Here is a 20,638-nt window from a genome sequence, read left to right on the forward strand (position 1 = left end):
TTTTAAAATCAGTACAAACACTCAAGCCTAATTATCTCAGAAGTAAACATGCCCCCCCAAATGTAGCCAAAAGGGGAGTTATGAGGCAGAGAGTTTACCTCAAGAAATTGAGGGAACTGGAGACCCTTTAACTCCAATGGAGCAGGAGGAGACTGATGAGCGTGCCTCCGAGAGACAAAGGGATCTAAGTTCCCAAGATTTTGAAAAACAGAAATTCGAATAGGAATTCAGGCTTAAGGAATTACAGCTCAAAGCTGAGCAAGAGGCTAGACTAAAGGAAGTAGAAATTAGAGAAAAAGCCAGAGCTGAAGAGAAAGCTAAGGAGCTAGAGCTCAGGGAACTAGAAGTCAGAGAAAAGGAGAGGGCTGAGGCCAGACAAATGGAATTAAGAGAAAGAGAAATCTAATTTGAGCAAGAAAAAAGACAAATGGAATTTCAAATAGAGATTAAAAAAGTGGAAACTGATGCTCAAAATAATAATTATAACAGCTCTAGTGAGGGAAATCTCTCAAAGACTGATCTAAAGAAATGTCCCCAATATAGAAAAGGTGACTTCCCAGAATCTTTCCTCATTTCATTTAAGAGGGCGTGTTGGGATTTTGATATAAAGGATGAAGAAAGGATGATAGTGCTAAGATCACAAATAAGTGGAGATTTAGCTGAAATGCATTCTCAGATGCCTCTGGAGCAGGCTAGAGATTTTGAAGCATACAGAAAGATGGTATATGCTAGATTTGGCATCAATGCAGAACACCTGAGGAGAAAATTTCATTCCCTTACCAAAAAGCCAGAAAAATCTTATTTTCTGTTAGGGGCTAACTTGGTTCAATGTTTATACAAATGGAAATGTCACTTCTCTAGAGCAGAAGAAAAATGTGATTGGGTTATAACAATATTATTCTATTTTGCCTGGGGGATAGCGTTATTTAGTCAGAGACAAAAATCATAAAAATCTATTAGAAGCAGGTGAAACAGCTGATTACATTGGGGAGATTCAAAACCACAAGTTCTCTGAGGTAAAATTTAACAGGCAAAACTGTGACAAGAATAAGAGACCCTTCAATAAAAATTTCCTCAGAAACACATTAGGGAAATAAGGCCAGAGTAGCGCCTCGCCTGAGTTGCCAGGGCCTAGTCCGCCGAACCGAGTGAACCCTGAGGAAAAGTTCAGCCTCAGAGTAAGCGAAGAAAACAGCGTTATAACCGCGAAGAGTTTGGGCATATTCAGTCAAATTGTATGAAAAACAGGAATAGAAATGGAAAAGATGATGAACAGACCAAAAAAATATACTGCTTAAAAACTGTGGAAGCCACTGAGGGAAGTTGTAACAATGGTTCTGTCTCCATGGCAACTGGCACGACAGAAAATTCTGATCTGCCATTAGCCAGGGTCGTTCAGTGTTTTGTTGTAAAGACAGAAGATACTTTAGTACAGAACCCTGGTGAAAAGATTCTTATTAATGAAAAGTCTTATGTGGGAGTTGTTGATACCTGCTCCAACATAACCCTGTATCATCCTGATGTGGCTCCTAGAGAACAAATGCTTCCAAACCAAATCATTACAATCAAGGGAACAAGTTCTACTCCAGTGACTTTACCTATGGCTAAAGTAAAGATGAACTATAGAAATTGGGTTGGAATTTGGGATGTGGCAATTTCTGATCAAATTCCAGAACCTTGTTTAATCTAGCTAAATATCACTAAGCATGTGCAGAGTGCTTTTGGAATAACATGTTCCCTGGAAGAGCAGTTAACAATCCCTGAAGGAAGAATGGAATCCCTAACCTCTGAATCAAACAAGGGATGCCTCAGGTTAGAGAAGAACCCTGAGGTAGCAGAAATGGCTGATGAGGTCAGATTGAAAACCCCTAAGGATACTTCCTGTATTGATGAACTGAAGGAAGATGTACTTTAAATGATTTTATTACACAGGTTAATGAGAATCCCCTTCAACTGACGCTCTCAAGAGCACAGAGTGCTGTCCTCTGAAGATGGCAGCCACAGAGACTGGCAAAACATTAGGAAGAATAACCTACAGAACATGGCCAAAGAGCCTGAAAAACCCACAAAAACCACTGAAAGAATATACTTATGAATTATCCTAGAAAACATCTGTAATTAATAAACCTGTTCTATTAAAGTCAGTACTGAATAGACCTTCATCATTTCTAAGTAAAGTACGTTGATAAGGAGAACAACTGGTGGCAGCCTGTCAAGAGGTTTTTTTGGTTTGCCTTTGTGAGCTCTGTGTTTAGGAAGACAAGCAGGGGCCACAAGGGTGAATGTCACAGTGGTGCTGCGGGTTAAATTGCAGAAGCCTCTGAGCTGCAAGGTCAGAAGACATGCAGTTGTAAGATCGAACACACGCAACGGAGTGAGCTCCCCTGTTGCTTGTCCCAGCCCCTGCTAACCTAGCAGTTTGAAAGCATGTAAATGCGAGTAGATAAATAGGTACCACCACAGTGGGAAGGTAATAGCGTTCCATGTCTAGTCACGCTGGCCACGTGACCATGGAAAGTATCTATGGACAAACGCTGGCTCTATGGCTTGGAGACGGGGATGAGCACCACACCCTAGAGTCAGACACGACTGGACAGATTGTCAAGGAGAACCTTTACCGTTAAAAACTGAATATAATCCTAGGACAGCCACTTTTCTGAAATGTTTAACTGTATTTTAAAACTTTTTACAAATCAAAATAAAACTGATGCCTCAGGTTGTTACAGCCTTGCAAGAATAGAAGGGACCTGAAGGCAATATATAGTTGCTTGATCTCTCCTGGGTTAATATTCTCTTCCCTGAAAATGCTCCAGAAATACAGTGGTGCCTCGCTTAACGGGCACCCCATTTAACGATGAAATCGCATAGCGATTAACTTTTTGCGATCGCTTTGCGATGTTCCCTATGGAGAAAAATCGCTTTGCAATGATCGGTACCCTGTTTCGCTTACCAATCATCGCAAAGCGATGATTTTTTAACAGCTGATTGGCGGTTCCAAAATGGCCACCGGGTTAAAAAAATGGCCGCCCACTGTTTTCTGGGACGGGTTCCTCGCTTACCGGGCAGCGAAAATGGCCGCCATATGGAGGATTTTCACTTAAAGGTGAGTCTGAAGCCCATAGGAACGCACTGAAGGAGTTTCAATGCATTCCTATGGGCTTTTTAATATCGGATAGCGACGAAATCGCTTTGCAGCAATTTTTGCTGCACCGATTATTGTCGCTATGCGAGGCACCACTCTACTGTACTATTCTGTATCATCCAGTGTATCATTCACTATAGGAATTGAATATAAGCAAGTAATAGAGATAATGTCACATGAGAATGCAGGAAAAAAGAAATCCATATGGCTTCAACTAGGTGACTGCATTATATATGACTCTGAGTGGTCTTTGTTTTATTTTATTTTTTTGTATTAACAAAGGCCATAAAGCAAAAGTTACTAAATATTACTTTCCATCTCTCCAAATACCAAATATTGAGAACAAAAAAAAGGGAAATTTGCAGCACAGTTTTCCTCAGAGAAGCTTTTCTAGCACTCCAGAATCTATAGTTATTGCTCTACTATCTAAACTGAGAAACTACATTTACAATTGTTTAAAAAAAAGTTTAGCTCTAGAGGTACAAATCCAGCTCTAGTGATGGCTTCTAGTCTTGCTTGTGACAACTGACTTGTTAGTATCAAAAAAATCTTTCTGACATGTTTGCTAGCTCGCTTCCTACCCAACCGAGCCCTACTTCCTCCTCCTCTGACGGATTTTTCCTCTGTTTCACTTTGGCAGTGTGAAGATTAAAGCTTATCCAATTAGCCACCCATAGCTTTTGCCAAGTTAATCACTTAAATCTTTGAAATTGTCACAGCACAGTGGAGTGTGCAGATACCTTTTGATTATAGGAGCAGATTTAACTAAAGACTTAACAATGTGCCCAAATATAAAAGATGTTGGGGGGTTATAATCAAGGGTTGTGCTTCTACTTAACAAACAGCAGCTTATCTTCCCAATTGCATTGTTTCACTGGTTCAGTCTTGTAACATTTCCCAAGTAATTCGGATTAGTCAACCAGACCTTTCCCTAGACCACACATTAAGACTTTCAAGCCTTAGAAAAATCAGCAGGAATGATTTTTTTAAAATGCAGATCAGGTGACATTGGACTGTGTGATTAGCCACATTTTGTCTTGCAGATATGGCACTATAGTAATAATCTTTGAAGTGTTTTGAGTGCCTCAACCAAGATTCACAAATTGTGACTAAATAGGATTTATGCATTTTGAAAACTACTGGGTATACTACAAAGGACTCTCTCTGGAAGCAATATACAGTAGTAAAATGTTTTCATTTTTCACTCCAGGGTGCTACTTTCATTTTATCCGCTTATATTGAATCAAGAGAAGATATTCAGTACATCATCTGAAGGGCTTGGAGCAAGGTTTTCTAACATTCAATATACATACACCAAAAATTAATTCAAAATATATGAAGCCATCAAAGGCTGTACCTCTAAGTAGCATACCACTGAAAACAGCCACAGGGAAAGCTTTTCAGCATTGCTGAAATCTATTTGGGTCTTGGCTGGCCTTCACTTAAAGACAGTTTCACAACTCTGTGGTGGCTCTCTGAATAAGGGAGATGTTTTAGAAATATCGTTTTAACCATGGCTAACATTAGTTACGTGTTCAGGAAGGTTTCTTCTAGATTCTTACACTGTATATCCACCTAATTTTAAATTCACTTCCTACCCTCACTTCAGCACCATCAGGTTCTCTGAGAAACAAAAGACACATCAAATCCCATCTCGAAGCAAAAGCAGCACCATTAATGTTGCTGCTATGGCCTATTCTAATACTATTCTACTATTTCCCTTCTAACTCTTCTTTTTCAAACAGTAGTAGAAAGGCTAAGGGGAGAGAGTCCAGCCTTTCAGAAACATCATCCTGACCAGGCTGGAATGCCAATGGAGAGCTGAAGAAACCAAGGTGATAGGCTGAAAACATTTCCATATTTCCTGGGCTACCTACAAGAATAGCTGTCTCAACTGCTGTTACAGAAAATTAGAGATGGGGGCTTATAACAACAGAGATTTTTAAACTCGCACTGTGAAAACCCTATCATTTTTGCATTCAGCAAAGTGTAGATTATTAGATTGGCAAGAATCTTGCCTGAGAGTCCTTTTCCCCCCATGCTATGTTCTTTGATCCGCAGTGTACCAGAGCCAGGACACACATGGTTGAAACACTATGATGTTTTGATTAACAGAGATGATTATACTATTTGCTAGCCCCCTTCAAGAGCCCCTGTCTCCTCTACATTCAGCTGCAATCTTCAGGCATCTTTAGATGCACTTTTAATGGCGGCTCTACATCATTATGAACACAGCATCTCAAAATAGGGCTTGGCCTTGACTGACTAACTGATTAAAAAGATCGGCTCCTGGCAGAGATAAAAATTACTACAACTTGTTTGCTGATATGAATCAACATAGCAGCCTGCAGGTTGCAAGGTTATGGAAAGTGTTGTGACACTTACCTTCCAATTATACTATTGCACTGCTGTACTAGGATATCATTCTCTCTTTATTACTTCATTTATTATGTAGATTGGCTGTTTTAGATTCCCAACAAAGAGTTCATATCCTCTTATAACCATAAATGAAAGGAATCCCATTCTAAAATTCAATTCAATTAACAAATTACACAGTATCCAAATACATAATATTTGGCCCTCAAAAAACTATGGATGGCTTACAATTGGCACTCAACAATATGCATGCAAGATCCATCCACTGAAAAAGAATTCAAGTCAAAGATGTTGGGATATTAACTGAAACTCAATTGAGGAAAATATTTTGAGTTGGGAGAAGTAACTTTATTCAGGCAGCTATGCAAATACCAATACCCTTCTGGTTACTGAGAGCTGCTGTTTCCTAATTAAGGCTGACAATGCTGAAAGGTAAACTACTTTGACACCACCTAAAGTAATGCCCTGATCTGCATGATGGCTCAAGATGTCACTTAAAACAAGAATTAGAAGCACTAAGGCCACTGTACCACACCAAGAGAACTCACATTAAAGCAGATTTCAAAGGATGTAAACTCATTGAGTGGTGACCAAACATAAACAAAGATTAATTTTGAGAATGCCTTCACAATTGCACTCCATGAGGACAATAAGATATGTGATCACTGATGCAAAAAGGTTAATGAAGGAGATGACTATGGCTGTGGAGGGGAGAGTAAAGCAGATTTCTTAAAATGAGCGATGTACTTTTAGCACTGAATCAAATGTTTTCTTTTAAAGGCAGTGTGAAAGTATTCATATATTCAAAATAAACCACCAAGACTCCACTAACACACACACACATCCACAGATATCTAAACTCCAAACGAAACATGCACCTGAACATGCTGAATATGATGAACTAAATGATGATTTTTTAAAAAAGAAATCATAGAACTCTGCAACAACCAGAGTAGGGATGCAGATCTATGGAAGGAAAAAATGCAACAGCTTTTGTAGTCAAGCAATCCACAGCCATATCCACTGTTCCATATAATTTCACCAGCTTCTGTACTCTTTTTGCCCTCATATCATGCTTATTTTATATATCTCACTTTAGATCAGAAAAGTAAGAATAGCAGAGGGAAGCCATTTGCTCCCCCTGTTGGCATTTAATAGTATCGATTCACAACATCCCAAGAACATATTTTAGGACCTCATTTGTGTATTGCTAAAGCATGCAATCAACAGCAATTCAGCACAGACAACCCATCAAAATGGAAGCCACTGCCTGACTAATTTTCCATGCTCAGTTAAACTAGCTAAATGCAAAATCCAACACACAGGAGAGATGCGGGGATTTGAGGTGCTTACCGGGGATTACAAGAGCATAAAACAATTAACGGATTAGATATTCTACCATGGTTTCTTCTCAGCAGCACAGAGAATCCAAAACACATTTTTCTCCACCCAGATTGTCTTCAGTTTGCAGACATGCTTTAATCATCTCCAGTTTTGAAAAAGTGGGGCACCTTATCAAATCCTATCTGCCTCCATTGCAACTTGAAAATATTTCCATCAATTCTCACTTACTTAGCTCAGGGCTAGTACAATTTTAAAATACAAACATTAAGAATTACTACAAGAGTCAATGGGCTAAGAAGAATACAAATATCACAACTTACACTGATTTACCTGAATGATACTACATGATATTTTCCCTTTTTGAGATTCTGCTGCAATTGCCTTTCTGACAGCAAAGACCACCACAGTGCCCACATTTAGGCAGCCGAGAGGGAAGGTTTGCTGGAGGAGTTCAAATGGGAGGCAGGCTGCAGCTTTGGACCAAATAGCTTTCTGTTTCTTAACCAATTTTAATCCCCTCTTATATGTGTATCCTTCCAGAATGTGAAAATAATCCTGTCTAGACCCAACTATGCCTGGCTACTTTTTGTTTATCTACTCTCCTCTCTTTAGAGACTCTTTGAATCTGATCTGCATTCTGCTTGGCGTGGCATGCATGTCTATCTTTAACACAGCTCTGCAGGAATCTACTTTGGCTTGATTCTAGTTCCTGAGCCATTTGGATCAGGAATGGGCAATCTGCAACCCTCCAGAGGCTGCTGGATGCGAGCTCTTACTAGCCCCATCCAGCATGGTTAGTGATGAGTGATGTTAGGAATTGTAATTTGGAAGACCACAGATTCCCTATTTCTGACACTGAGAGAAACTGAGTCAGATTTTTTATTACTATTGCCTTTGATGTGGACTCTTTCTCTAATATTTGATTCTAAAAGCAACACCTGCCACTTGGTTCCAGCAAACCTATAATCCAAAAGACAGCAACAGCAGCTATAATAAAGTAGCAATGAGCTACACATCCTCAGCTATGTCTGGCATGAAAACTGGCAAAGCCACTTACAGAAGGCCTGGAAATGATCATCCTGAAGAACAGCAAAACTGTGCACAGTGAGAAGGAGGGGTTTGTTCATAGTCAGGGCACTAGAATATAGATGGCTCAGAAGTGCATTCAGAGCACAAATGACTGCTTTTTCATGGGGCAGTGTTTTACCTTATTACATCTGGTTCTGTGCCTTCATTTTTGAAAGATGCCTGAAGTTGTCTATGACGTGTGAGAAGCTCATCCACCAAGTTCTGCCTTCTGTCTCCTTCAAGTTGGGTTCTACAGGAACTGGGTTAAGGCTGGTTGTCAGAAATAAATGAGTACAATTGCTACTCCTGTCATTTTCACAAATGCAAAATATTTCACCTTATTTTACAAATGTACTGAATAACAGTGAGGTAAAGGTAAAGGTTCCCCTTGACATTTAGGCAAGTTGTGTCCGACTCTAGGGGGCGGTGCTCATCCCCATTTCCAACCCATAGAGCTAGCATTTGTCCGAAGACAATCTTCCGTGGTCATGTGGCCAGCGTGACTAGACATGGAACGCTGTTTACCTTCCCACCGTGGTGGTACCTATTTATCTACTTGCATTTTGCATGCTTTCAAACCGCTAGGTTGGCGGGAGCTGGGACAAGCGATGGGGGCTCACCTCATCGCGTTGATTCGATCTTACAACTGCATGTCTTCTGACCTTGCAGCACACAGGCTTCTGTGGTTTAAGCCGCAGCGCCACCATGTCCCCCGAATAACAGTAAGACATGTTTTAAAAACAAGCCATGGAAGAAGTCATAACAACTATTAGCGAAAGTCAGATTGAAACTTTTAGTTACCTAAATGGCTGTCCATTTGGTTGGAAGTGCTATAGTGAAATGTCTGATGTTACAGAAATGCAAAGATTGCAAAGATTCTGTACTTGGATTTTCCCAAAGTATTAGAAAAACATTTGCCTGGAATTCTACTTAATCATCTGGTGCCTTCTCCAAAATAGAATGATGCACCTGTTCCCATATCATAGGCATTCCTGTTATCCTAGCTCTTTTAGAAGGATACATCTGGCGTGTAGACACAGAGTGAAACAACAGGTCCTTGAGACGATCAGTCTTTTCTTTGAGATTCTGTAATAGTGACCGGATGGCAACATTGAGCTGAAGGGAGACAGAGAACAAGCAAGTATGCCCACAGTAAATGAGCAGAGATGATTATCCAAAAATAGTGGCCAATAAGTAAATAAAACGGAATATTTATGTATGCTACACTTATCAAACTTTCCACAGGCAACCAAAATTTTTTCAGGCCTTTGAATTTTAAAATGGCTTTTGGCCTGACTGTAAAGAATAATTTGATTCACATTCATATTTACAGTGTGATTTTATTGTACATTGTTTTAAGAGGCCTGGTAAATAGAAAAGTGATTTTGTAAATACTATAAAGAAATCAGTTCCTCAATCCATCTACAACCAAAGAAAGAAATCTTCTAGGATTCTTTAAAAAAAAACCTCTAAACTCCAATTCACCAAACACGAAACATACACCTACAGACAACATCATTTTCCTATATTATTATTGGCCTGCTAATTCTTAATTCAAATGTGACTCTTGTTTTTGAGTGATAGTATTTCCTAAAGTGGTCTCCAAACCAAGGCCTGATGAAAAAGAAAAGGAACTACTGATATTGGAACAATGATTCAACTTGAATAATAATCATGTGCCGTCAAGTCAATTCTGACTTATGGTGACCTTTTTCAGGCTTAGAACGTAATAACATAAGAAGAGCCCTGCTGGATCAGGCCAAGGGCCCATCTAGTCCAGCTGCCTGTATCTCACAGTGGCCCCACCAGATGCCTCTGGGAGCACACGAGACCACTGGATCACTGTCTCCTGATAGTCCTCCCCCTGCATCTGGCATTTTAAGGTATCTTCCTTCAATTACGGACCATAACCTGCAATGGACTTTTCCTCCAGAAATCTGTCCAATCCCCTTTTAAAGGCATCTAGGCCAGAGGACATCACCACATCCTGTGGCAAGGAGTTCCACAGACTAACAGCACACTGAGTAAAGAAATGTTTTCTTTTTTCTCTTTTCACTCTCCCAACACTCAATTGGAGTGGATGTCCCCAGGTTCTAGTATTGTGTGACAGGGAAAAGAGCTTCCCTCTAACCACTTTATCCATCCCCTGCCTAATTTTATACGTCTCAGTCATGTCCCCCCTCAGGCGCCTTTTCTCTAGATTAAAGAGCACCAAGCACTGCCTTTGCTCATAAGGGAGGAGCCCCAGCCCAGTCATCATTTTAGTCGCTTTCTTCTGCAGCTTTTCCAGTTCCACAATGTCATTTTTGAGGTGTGGTGACCAGAACTCTACGCAATACTCCAGGTGCGGCCTTGCCAGCATTTTATACAACAGCCTTATAATGTTGGCTGTTTTATTTTCACCCCCCCCCCTTTTATTGATATCTAGTATGAAATTGGCCTCCTTCACTGCTGCCGCACACTGGGTTGACACTTTCATCGGTTTTCCAGGTAGAGAGTACTCAGAGTGGTTTACAATTTCGTCCTTTTTGGGGCATCCTGCTTTGCCCAAGGCCACACAGACTGGCTCTACTTACAAGAGTCACACTGAAGAATCGAACCCCCGACCACTGGCTCTGCAGCCAGATACTAAACCACTGGTTTCTCCAATTAAGCTGCAACAATAGATCATTCTATTTTCATCAAAGAGCACCAATTAGCCTCCATACCACCACCATCAAAACTGACAGCCACTGGTCCAAGGAGCCTCGGGTGGCCCTGATTAGCCAAGTTAGCATGGCCTAGTGAGGAAAGCCAACAGGCAAAGCATGGCTGAAAGGAGGCTGCTCCTCACCTGCAGTACACTGTATATCTTGTGGGGAACTTGGTGCAAAATACTTCATCAACAACCTCATTGTGCATCAGGCTTTCAGACATAGCACAACAGCCCCCTTGCTGTGATCTATTGAAAGTCAAAGACCAGTAAATTGTAAAAAGGTAGTATAAACTGACAGTTAACCCAGTTCATGTCTAGGAACTCCTAGAATCTCATGTCACTATAATCTAAGATAATGAAGCAATGCCATCCACTCACAAGACCTTTCCCAGGCTACAGCCTATTGTGAACGGAAAGCTCCTACGGCCACCCAGTGTCTGATACCATAACAATTTAATAACAAACCTGTGTTATGTATACATTTGTTTAAAGTCATAACAAAGATGGAAGACAGATTCACAAACACTCCATCAAAAATTAATATCCTTTGATTTTTAAAAGAACGAAAATTTAACACAATGTCCAATAAGTAGTGTTAAGAACAGACTTGTATCATCAGGAAATTATAGTAGAAGAGGTTAAGAAAACAGAAATCAACATTTTGAGGCCACTATCCACTAGAAGGGGCTTATGCAAAACAAGGTAAATTTCAACCCCATGAGATGAAATAAAAACAACAAAGTGTTTTGTAGCTAAAATCCCTGAAAGCTTGAGTTAAAACTTACTAGTCTTTGAAATGCCACAGGACTGTTTTGCTTTCACTGCAACATAGACAACTACTTGGAAATTCCTATAACGGGTTGAAACGTAACTGCTCTTCAGTAATTACAGACTAGTATACATCATATGAAATGTTTTTTTACAGGACAGCTCTCTGTGGACTTACATTAACTAACCATTTCATGTTTTTTAAACTGGGAAGGAGGTCGTTTTTAAAGTGTAGAAAGAATGGCAACCTCCAATTAAACAGAAGAGGGGAAAAGAGAAAGGGTTTGAATTAACTATACAGTATTTTGAGAGACAAGAAAATATTTGCATAGTTTGAGGCCCTCCTTATCTTACCTCCAGTTCTCAGTGGATTAAAATTGTTCCCTGTTCTCAACACACATTTTTAAAATGTGCAACTGCATAAATGTGGCAAAATCCCCCCCAAAAAGACAAGCAATTGGTTTTTTCCCCCAATCGACAGATAGAGTGGAAGGACAGTTTTGTTCATTAAATTTTTTTCTGGCCACAAAGAACATGACTGATGTATTGAGTGTTTTTCAGCATGAACCCATAATGTCAGTTCTTATGGCAATAAATACAGCCATTGTGAAAAGCCTACTTACTTTGGACTCAAATGCTGGCTCTTCTTGCTAGCTCACCAAACAAGTGCTTCGAAACTCTACTAACAGAAAAAAAAGAACATTTTTCTTCATAAAAACTACTTGCTAACTGATTGGTGTGCTTCATAAGATGAGCCATGCTGCCTAAATCATCAGAGGTGTGCAGTGTTCTTAATGCAAGACATATCCTCATATTAGAAAGCCACTCTGGTTTCAGATACTCTCCCATGGAAAAAGCCCTCAAATATTGGAAAAGACTGTTGTCCAACAGAAGGGAAAAGGAAGCCTGAGAAATAATTAACCTATTATAGAACACAAAATGCTATTCCTGGAAGAAGACTGTGGCAGACACCACTCAGTAAAAATATGACAGTTACTGAGTTCTTCAATTCAAAGGCCTAGATCTGAAGGCAACTTTGGCAAGTGTGCTTGAGGCAGGTTATGAAACACCCATGATAAACTTTATTAAGAAACATTTTTTTAAAAAGTAAAAATTGTAGGCAACTTGTTATAGTGAATGAAATATAACTCATTTTTAAAAAATCTCGAAATTTATACAGGATATCTACAGTAGACCCTTGACTTACAGACGGCTCGATTTACAGACTTTTCGAGTTACAGACTTCTCCGGCTGCAAAATTTAGGTCCGACTTGCAGCCGGAGAATCAACCTACAGACCAGAAAAAAACAAAAATGGAACAAAAATGAAACAAAACCGGCTGGTTACGGGATTAATCAGTTTTCAATGCATTGTAGGTCAATGGAGACCTACAGACTTTTCGACCTGCAGCCACCATTCCAATATGGATTAATTCTGTAAGTAGAGGGTCCACTGTAAATAAATTAAGTAAGACTGGTAATATGCTTTTAGTACATTATAAAAGCATGATCATACATATCATTTCATAAAGTGGTATGGGCTCCAGGGGGAAGTATAAAACACTGTTGTTCTTTCTATGACTAATAAGAATGTCTCATGAATACCTGAATGTAATAACATATGCAGTTATTCTAACAGCTAATCCATTAAAGCCAAGTTCCAGTCCTGTCTTTCCAACTATCTAAATTATAAACTTGTTCAGTGTGATACAAATTTGCACATGCTTAACATGTAAATATAGTACTAAATGAGACATGTAGACATTTTACTGGGTGTATGACACTAATCCCCGTAGATAAGGTTCTACCCTTAATACAAGCGACAGTAAATAATGACAGAAGCAAGGTAGCACAAAACATCCTTCTTATGAGCACCATTCTCCAAGGAGAAGATTGAAATCTACAGTTTCTTAAATCCTACTAAAGCACTAACAGTTGGACCAGAGAAGGTCAGACTAGGTCTATAAAGAGCTAGTATCTGGTGGAAAGGAAGGAACCGGCTGAGCAGCTAGCACCAGGGTATAATGCTGGATGTGTGGAAGTTTCTGAACAGATTATGAAATAGTGTTGGATAATCTAAGAACCATTTAGAGAAATGGAGATATTCACCTGCTAGAACAACAACGTGTGGATGTGGAGGACACTAAACCACCACACAACACCTCTATCAATCTTCATTATAGATTAGAGTGGTCACAATCGACCAGATAGGCGGGGCATGTATGTAGAAATAAATAAATAAATAAATAAATAAATAAATAAATAAATAAATAAATAAATAAATAAATAAATAAATAAATAAAGTCTTCCAACATGCAAGGAAGAAGATCTTGTCAGGGGAAGAGACGATGCAATTTATGTAGTACAATTTTGTTCCATGCTTATTTACATTTTCTAATATACAGTTAATCACATATTCTTCTATTTTTCATATATCCTTGTTTCATGTTTTTAATGGTTTACTTTTAATGTCTTGTGAATATTAATACAATCCTTGCAATGTTCTCACATAAATAAACGAACTAACATTTTAAAGAGAAGTTTCTACCAGTTTTCCATTGCAATACTACTTCTAACTCAGCAGTTAGACACATATAAGCGAATCTAATTCAAAATGGAGTAAAATGGGCAGTTCCGCGACACATGATAGTATAAGCCTAAAAATTTACACACTCCATAATACCTAGTGCTAAGGCCTTTGTTAATATAACTGTTCCTTAGCAGAACCAAGTTACAGTGGTTTACCACCTTAATGGTGTGTTCATGTATGCTTACAGAAATCAAATTTACAGAAGTCTTTTTCCACAAGAACTAGACTTGAGTACTCAATAGTGCAGTATACTTCATTTTCATACAATTTTTTAAACCCAGATAATGTACCATAAAAAAATCCAATAGTATAAACATATTTTAAAGTGAGAATTCTGTCTTAATTAGATTGTAAAATGTGACTGTCAAATGCTTGTCAAGGGTAGAACAGTTTGTGCTTTCGCTTTCAGACAGGAAGCAAAATGTACAGCCTGGCAGATTTTCATTCCAGACACTTCCACCAAACTGAACTGTTTATGATCCTGTGTCTCTTGCTTGGGATCAAATCCTCTATAAAAATAGCTTCAGTGATAAAATCCTTGAGCTTTCCACAGTCTAAACTGAAATTATTTATTCTGATCAACAAAGAAAGAGTGGCACAGGAAATGGTTAGCAGAGAAGAAGGAGGAATAAGTTTCCTTCCACATTTTCAGGATATTATTTTAAAATGATTTCAATTTAGAAGATATAAGATGTAAGAAAGAAATACCTTGTACTTCACCACTGAATAGATTTCAAATGTTGAGCTTAAAGCAAGACTCTACTTAAGAACTGTTTATCAATATTCTTCACTACGATAGCTGGTAATCAATGTTGTGTGAATTCAAGTTTGACATTCCTAATCTTCCCATCACACTGTGTTCATGGCATAAAGATGAGTGATATCTGGTCATTTACCATTGTTAATGAAATGAGAGATAAAAGTTTGCCATTTTGAGAAACAGTGTTTTGCCAGTGGCCAGAATAGTGGTGTTTTTTTTTAAAAGAATTTTTTGAAATAATGACATCTTGATTGCAGTTATGCAGTTAATTACAGAAAGCTTAAATTTATTCCATCCCTGTAGCAGAAGCTTACTAGATCAATGAGAGCATTTTAGGCAATTTTGTAGAGTAATTCCAAGGTATTTTAAAGAATTAGAATTGACCAGAACATTAGTATCTGCAATTAGCTGATCTCTGAGAGTGTTATGGGCCAGGATGTTTTATTTCTTTGTTGAGTTCCATAACTGAAAAACTGCCATGTTCATTTAATGTGTTTAATATTGGCTATTTCATATTTCATTCAAGTGATTAGAAACCACCAGCAGAAAAAAAATTAGGTATATTTTACCACTGACTATTAACCTCTGATAACTTCAGATCATTGTGTATGATGTTTGCTAACAGCTCTTGGCAAAACAAATAAAATTAGGTGGAAAGGTGATATCCCTGCTTTGTGTCCCCCAAAAATTTGCTGGGAAGAATCAACATACAGTAGTTGATTTTTTTTAAAGTATTTTTGTGCAGAATAGAAAGAGCAACTATTGAACTAAGTCCACTTCCCATTTCTAACATCCCACATGCCTTAAAGATGCTTGTCTTCTCCGTTTCTTGAAAGCTTTGAAGGTATCAAATGGGGCAGTGGTGTGGGGCAGAAAAGAACTTTTGGTGTAAAGGGATACATTTAATATTTGCCTTATTTGGTCCAAAGTTTTCCTAAATCTTATGAAACCAAATTATTCCTCTTTCATAAAGTTTATATCAAACAAGTCTACTTGTCTACCAGGATACTTGTAAATAGCTTCACATTTTGACTGATAATTGTACTAGGACAATATAAATCAGTACCACTAGGATATCTGCCACATTCAGGGATTAAAACAATTCTGGTATGCTGCCACAAATCTGGAATGTGATTCCCAAGCAGTATTGAATTACAAAGGCAGAGACAGAGAAAATTTCATCTGTACATTTCTTATAGAAGTGGGCTTGTCCACAAAAGCTCAGATTAAAATATAGCAGTTATTCTTTAAGGCACCACAATGTTTTTGTCCCCTTTTTTCCTCCTATGTTTTTGCCTTTATAGAAGACATAGAGCCCATTAAGACTAGGAAACTTCTGAGGTTTTAATTTTTTGAATTGCTTTCTAGTTCATTTATGGAGATTTTTAGAGACAATAAAGTATTGTGGTTTGGAGTGAACAGAGGTTAGCCTCCTTTATTCCGAAGAGAAGAAATAATATAATTCAAGGAAAAGTAAAGGAACAGAGGGATTTTTTAAAAGTTTGTAAGCAAATGATTATATTCAATGAAACTGAAAAGTTTTTACCCTCTGGATTTTTTAATTAAAGGGAATGAGCCTCCGTATCTTATTTAATAGGGTGAACTAAAACCTTGAATATCTGTTATTAAATTCATCATACATTTAATACATTGCAAATCTTTTTGTATTTTATTCATATCCAGTACTTTAAGTTCATTTCTTTTAAACTTCAGTTTGTGTAAGAGTTTTTTATGTGTATTCCTGTACGTTTATCTTCCAAATACTTAATTTTTCTTATCAGTCAGTTTCTAGTGAGAACCATACTTTTAAAAAAAAATGAAGACAAATTCTTTTATATATTTACCTTTTATAGTGGCTTTAAAAAAGCTGTAAAATAAGCTAATATCTGAGATGTTCTTTTCTGCTAGCATCTGTGAGATCAAGTTCTTTATTTTTATTTGTTTGTTTGTTTAGTGTTCTGTTAAAGAAAAGGTGATGCTACTAGCTAAGCAAAAGGTTTTGGATGTTTGTCTTATAAATGTAACTTGCAAAGGGGACAAAAAGAAAAAAAAATCAACCAAGACTTCAAGCACTTAGGCTCCAGTTATTTGATGGACAATTAAGGGAGACAGTTCTACCCTAGCACCCCCTATATCTGTTTTCTTTTAATGTTCATCATTTCTGGCCCATGGGATCAATGGGCAGCAGGTTATTAGAGGCTACTCTAGGGAAATGAGCTCTGAGTTACAAGGAAGAATACCTAGCATACCGGGTCTGTGAAAAAGATCCTGTTATTCTTGTAAAAAAAATATAAAGCAAATAAGGAGGGTGGCTTCTGAAGAATACTGTACCTTAGTTGTACTTTCACCGTTCCTCTGATATCTGTTGCGTTCTTGAATCTTTTCAGCAACCTCCTGGGCAGTACGGCAAGTAGAATCATACATTGACAACCTTTGAAAGAACAGGATGTATCATTAAGGCACACTTCTCATGTTTTCATTTTCAGTGTTCATCAGAAAAAGTTCATTAAGTGCTTGACTTCAACACCCGTAAAATAACTGTGCTGAAGTCAAACAGCTTCCATACTGGAAAGATAAGCCCTCCTCAGGCTTTTCCCAGAGAAGGAAGACATTGCAACAAAGATTCCAAGTCGTCAATTGCTACAAAATTTAGAAAGATATAAAATAGGGTATATTGAAAAATATTAATCTGTATGAAATGTTCTAGGACACCAACATAATTTATAAGCAACAAGCAGCATCTGGGGTTATATGTATCTATAAGTATTCAGGAACACTGTTATTCAATTTGTTTTTTTGTTAGTTTTTTTTTAAAAAGACCTCTAGTTTTTGAATGTGTGATATTGTGCTTTTGCATCCATGATTCAACAGGAAATGGTCCAATAATCTCATCATGACTGCAGTGTCTGATATTTCCTGCATTGGCAGGGGGCTGGACTTCATTGTCCATAGGTCCCTTCCAGATCTACAGTTCTATGATGGTATGATTGCTATACAATATTGTGCCCACACTGCCAGCGGGAAAAAGGATGCCAAACTTTACATTGCAAAGGGCACCATGAATGTTGATGATACTTATGTCAGCCGTCAAGATCATCTACACAGGATATCCTCTTGTACTCACTACCATTTCTTCTAGGCATTTTGATACCTAGAGAATTTGCTGAAAAACGCTTGCAGTTGCTTTGTATTTGAGTGAGAAGTGGTTAAGTGATGAAAACAAGAATCAAGTTCTGTGAATTTCTTCTGCTTGGTGTCTTTTTGTGAATGGTAATGAGCCCAAGAGGGTATAATAGAATCATAGAAGAGTGAAGTTGGAAGGGACCCTCAAGGCCATCAAGTCCTACCCCCCTGCTCAAGGCAGGAATACAATCAAAGCATATCTGCTACGTTTTTCTTGAATGCCTCCAGTGTTGGAGCACTCACCAGCTCCCAAGGTAACTGGCTCCGCTGTCGTACTGCTCTAATAGTTAAGATGTTTTTCCTGATATTCAACTGAATATCTGATATGCAACTGCTGTCCTCTGAAGATGCCGGCCACAGAGACTGGGGAAACATTAGGAAGAACAACCTTCAGAACATGGCCAAAGAGCCCAAAAACCCCACAACAGCCAATTGTGAAGAGGTTTTTGGGGGTGGGGGTGGCTAAGGACAGCAAATGACTGAAAGGACTGAGGTCCTTTGCTGAGCATTTACAGAACCCTCTCACAGAAAATAAAGCTTGCAATGAGTTTTACAATACAAGTTATAGATGTATTGTAACAATGAATGTTAAACAACTACACTGAAATACAGAAGTCCAGTATCACTATGCTGTGAAATGCTCAATATATGATATTCTTAAATCCATCAGGTTGAATCCAGACCTACCCATACGTACTTAGAACAGACCTGCTGAAACAAATGGAATTTGGGTTAGCCACTGCTAACTTAAATTCCATATTTCATTGATATAATCCAGGAGTAAGTAAAATGCACTCCTCCAGATGTCACTGGGCTATAACTCTTATCAGACATTTTCAGCAAGACCCATGGTGAGCAATGCTGGGAACTATAGTCTAAAATCTAAAGAGTCACACTTTGCCCCTCTTCCAAAGTACTATAGATTCTTGATCCAACCTGATCAGTTTTTAGTTAAATATTAATTACAATGTGGAAAAGCTCTATTTAATCTCCCAAAACTGTTAATCAGCAGCCCCCCTACATCATCCATAACTATTCCTAACATTGGACAGCAAAAGGCCCAAAGGCTCAGGTCCCTTGATTCTGTAAATAGCCCAGGGTCAATCCATACTGTCTCCTTTGTTTCTGCATTCATATTACAGGGATGTATTTCAGAAGTACATAATGCTTAGAATGTGGTTTAAATAGTAGAATGTACTGCTTTCACCAGTGCTCATAGGAACAAATACAGTATATGAAAATAATTTGCCAGTTTTAGCATGACAGGATGATCCTGGATAAACAAAAACACTTTGTAGTGAGAAATGGTTTACAAGGAAGGCTCAATACGCCACACACGCAAATACACTTTGTAACTGCTATGACTTATAAAAACCAACAGTCTATGGTGGCCTTTTATAGTTGTAAACATATTAAATGTTTAATATGTTAGTAATATTAAACAGATAATTCTAGCAACTGCAATTTGCCTCAAAGGAAAAATCTGTACCACTTCAATTTTCTCTCCAAGGCACGTCTGTCAAAGATCTTCGCCTTCCTCTGCTTCCGATCCTAGTCCTGCAGGGATGCCCAGATATGGGCCCCAGATGTTCCTGCACTACAACTCCCGCAAGCCCTGATCACTGGCTGAGCTCAACAAGGGCTTCTGGGAGTTGTAGCCCAAGAGCACCAGGGTCTCACTTCGCCACCACGGTCAAAGAGGCCCCTGGAGAAACTGTGCCCAGGAATTGTCCCCTGCTGGACAGCGAGGAGGACCCAGACTCAGAAATGAGGGCGAGGCGGGGGGGTTGGAAAAGGCAGCAGGCCCTTCTTTCCCTCCACTCGCTATGGGGGGGGGGGGCAAAGGCAGCCCAAAGAAACACTGACAGGGCCAGGAGAGGGGGAGAGAGACGCGGCTGCCCCTCGCAGGCGGCCCACCACCACCGCCGCCGCCAGGCCCGGACTAACGGCCCCGTTCTCTGTCTTTGCCGCCGGCCTCCCTCGAGTCCAAGGGCGGTCCCTCGGAGGGAGCGCCTCTCCCCCGCGGCCATGGACTGACTCACCAGGGGTCCGGAGCCATCGCGGCGCCCGGCAACCATGGACTTTTCAAAGGTCTCGCTCTCGAGCGGGCACGCCGGCAACACCCAGACCCCACTTGACTACGGCAAGCGGAAGGGCTCAGACCACAAAACCCGAGGGGGGGGGGAGAGGAACGCGCGACCTCACACGCCTTTGCAAAAATAATAGAGGGGCGGGGCTTCTCCAAAGTGAAAGAGAGCGCGGGGAGACGCGGAACCAGCGGAACGAGGACACGCATGCGCATTTTTGCTGCAGCAATTTAAGGCTCTGTGTTAGCGAAGAGGTCTAAGCAGCCTCTTTCACTAAAGCAATGGGGAAACTCCCTTCGATTTCTTTAGAGAAAACCTATCCTCACCCCCTTTGTCCACCGGAGGGCAGTGCTCTCTTAATAATTGCCTTCTGAGGAAAAACTCTGCGCAACGCGGAAATCTGCATTTACCGTGAAGTTGATAAAAATTAGCGATACACTTTGTTCCTCTCAAGCGCCTGAACCCGTGACACAACCTTCATGCATCTCGTGATCTGAGCGGTAGTCTACGAAAATTGATGCCATAATAAGTGTGCTTGTTTTTTTAAGTGTCACAAGGTGGTGGGTTTTTTGTTTCCCCTTCCCTGCAAGAAATTTACAGGGTTTACCGTAATCCTCTGAAAAATG

At 39.3% G+C, this 20,638-nt stretch overlaps 1 protein-coding gene across 13 annotated transcripts in view; it reads right to left on the reverse strand.

Moving 5' to 3' along the window:
• The window catches only part of STX8 (syntaxin 8), a 194,372-nt gene extending 174,213 nt beyond the window's left edge, over positions 1-20,159 (reverse strand). For 4 of the 13 annotated variants that reach the window (XR_013541979.1, XR_013541978.1, XR_013541977.1 and 1 more), the window contains exons 1-4: positions 19,968-20,149; positions 17,074-17,173; positions 8,952-9,046; positions 8,070-8,180 (exon numbers count right to left, since the gene is read on the reverse strand). Coding sequence is in view for 10 of the 13 variants with exons in the window: in XM_020803022.3 (XP_020658681.3) it covers positions 8,070-8,180; positions 8,952-9,046; positions 17,074-17,173; positions 19,968-19,984 (323 nt within the window). In the remaining 3 variants the exon portion in view is untranslated. Of the gene's footprint in view, positions 1-8,069; positions 8,181-8,951; positions 9,047-17,073; positions 17,174-19,967 lie in introns of all 13 variants that reach the window. The other 9 variants (XM_020803021.3, XM_078385911.1, XM_020803024.3 and 6 more) reach the window with 9 other exon arrangements.
• Positions 20,160-20,638: the final 479 nt, after the last annotated feature.

This window comes from Pogona vitticeps, chromosome 2 (assembly GCF_051106095.1).
Source record: "Pogona vitticeps strain Pit_001003342236 chromosome 2, PviZW2.1, whole genome shotgun sequence".
Taxonomy (NCBI): domain Eukaryota; kingdom Metazoa; phylum Chordata; class Lepidosauria; order Squamata; family Agamidae; genus Pogona; species Pogona vitticeps.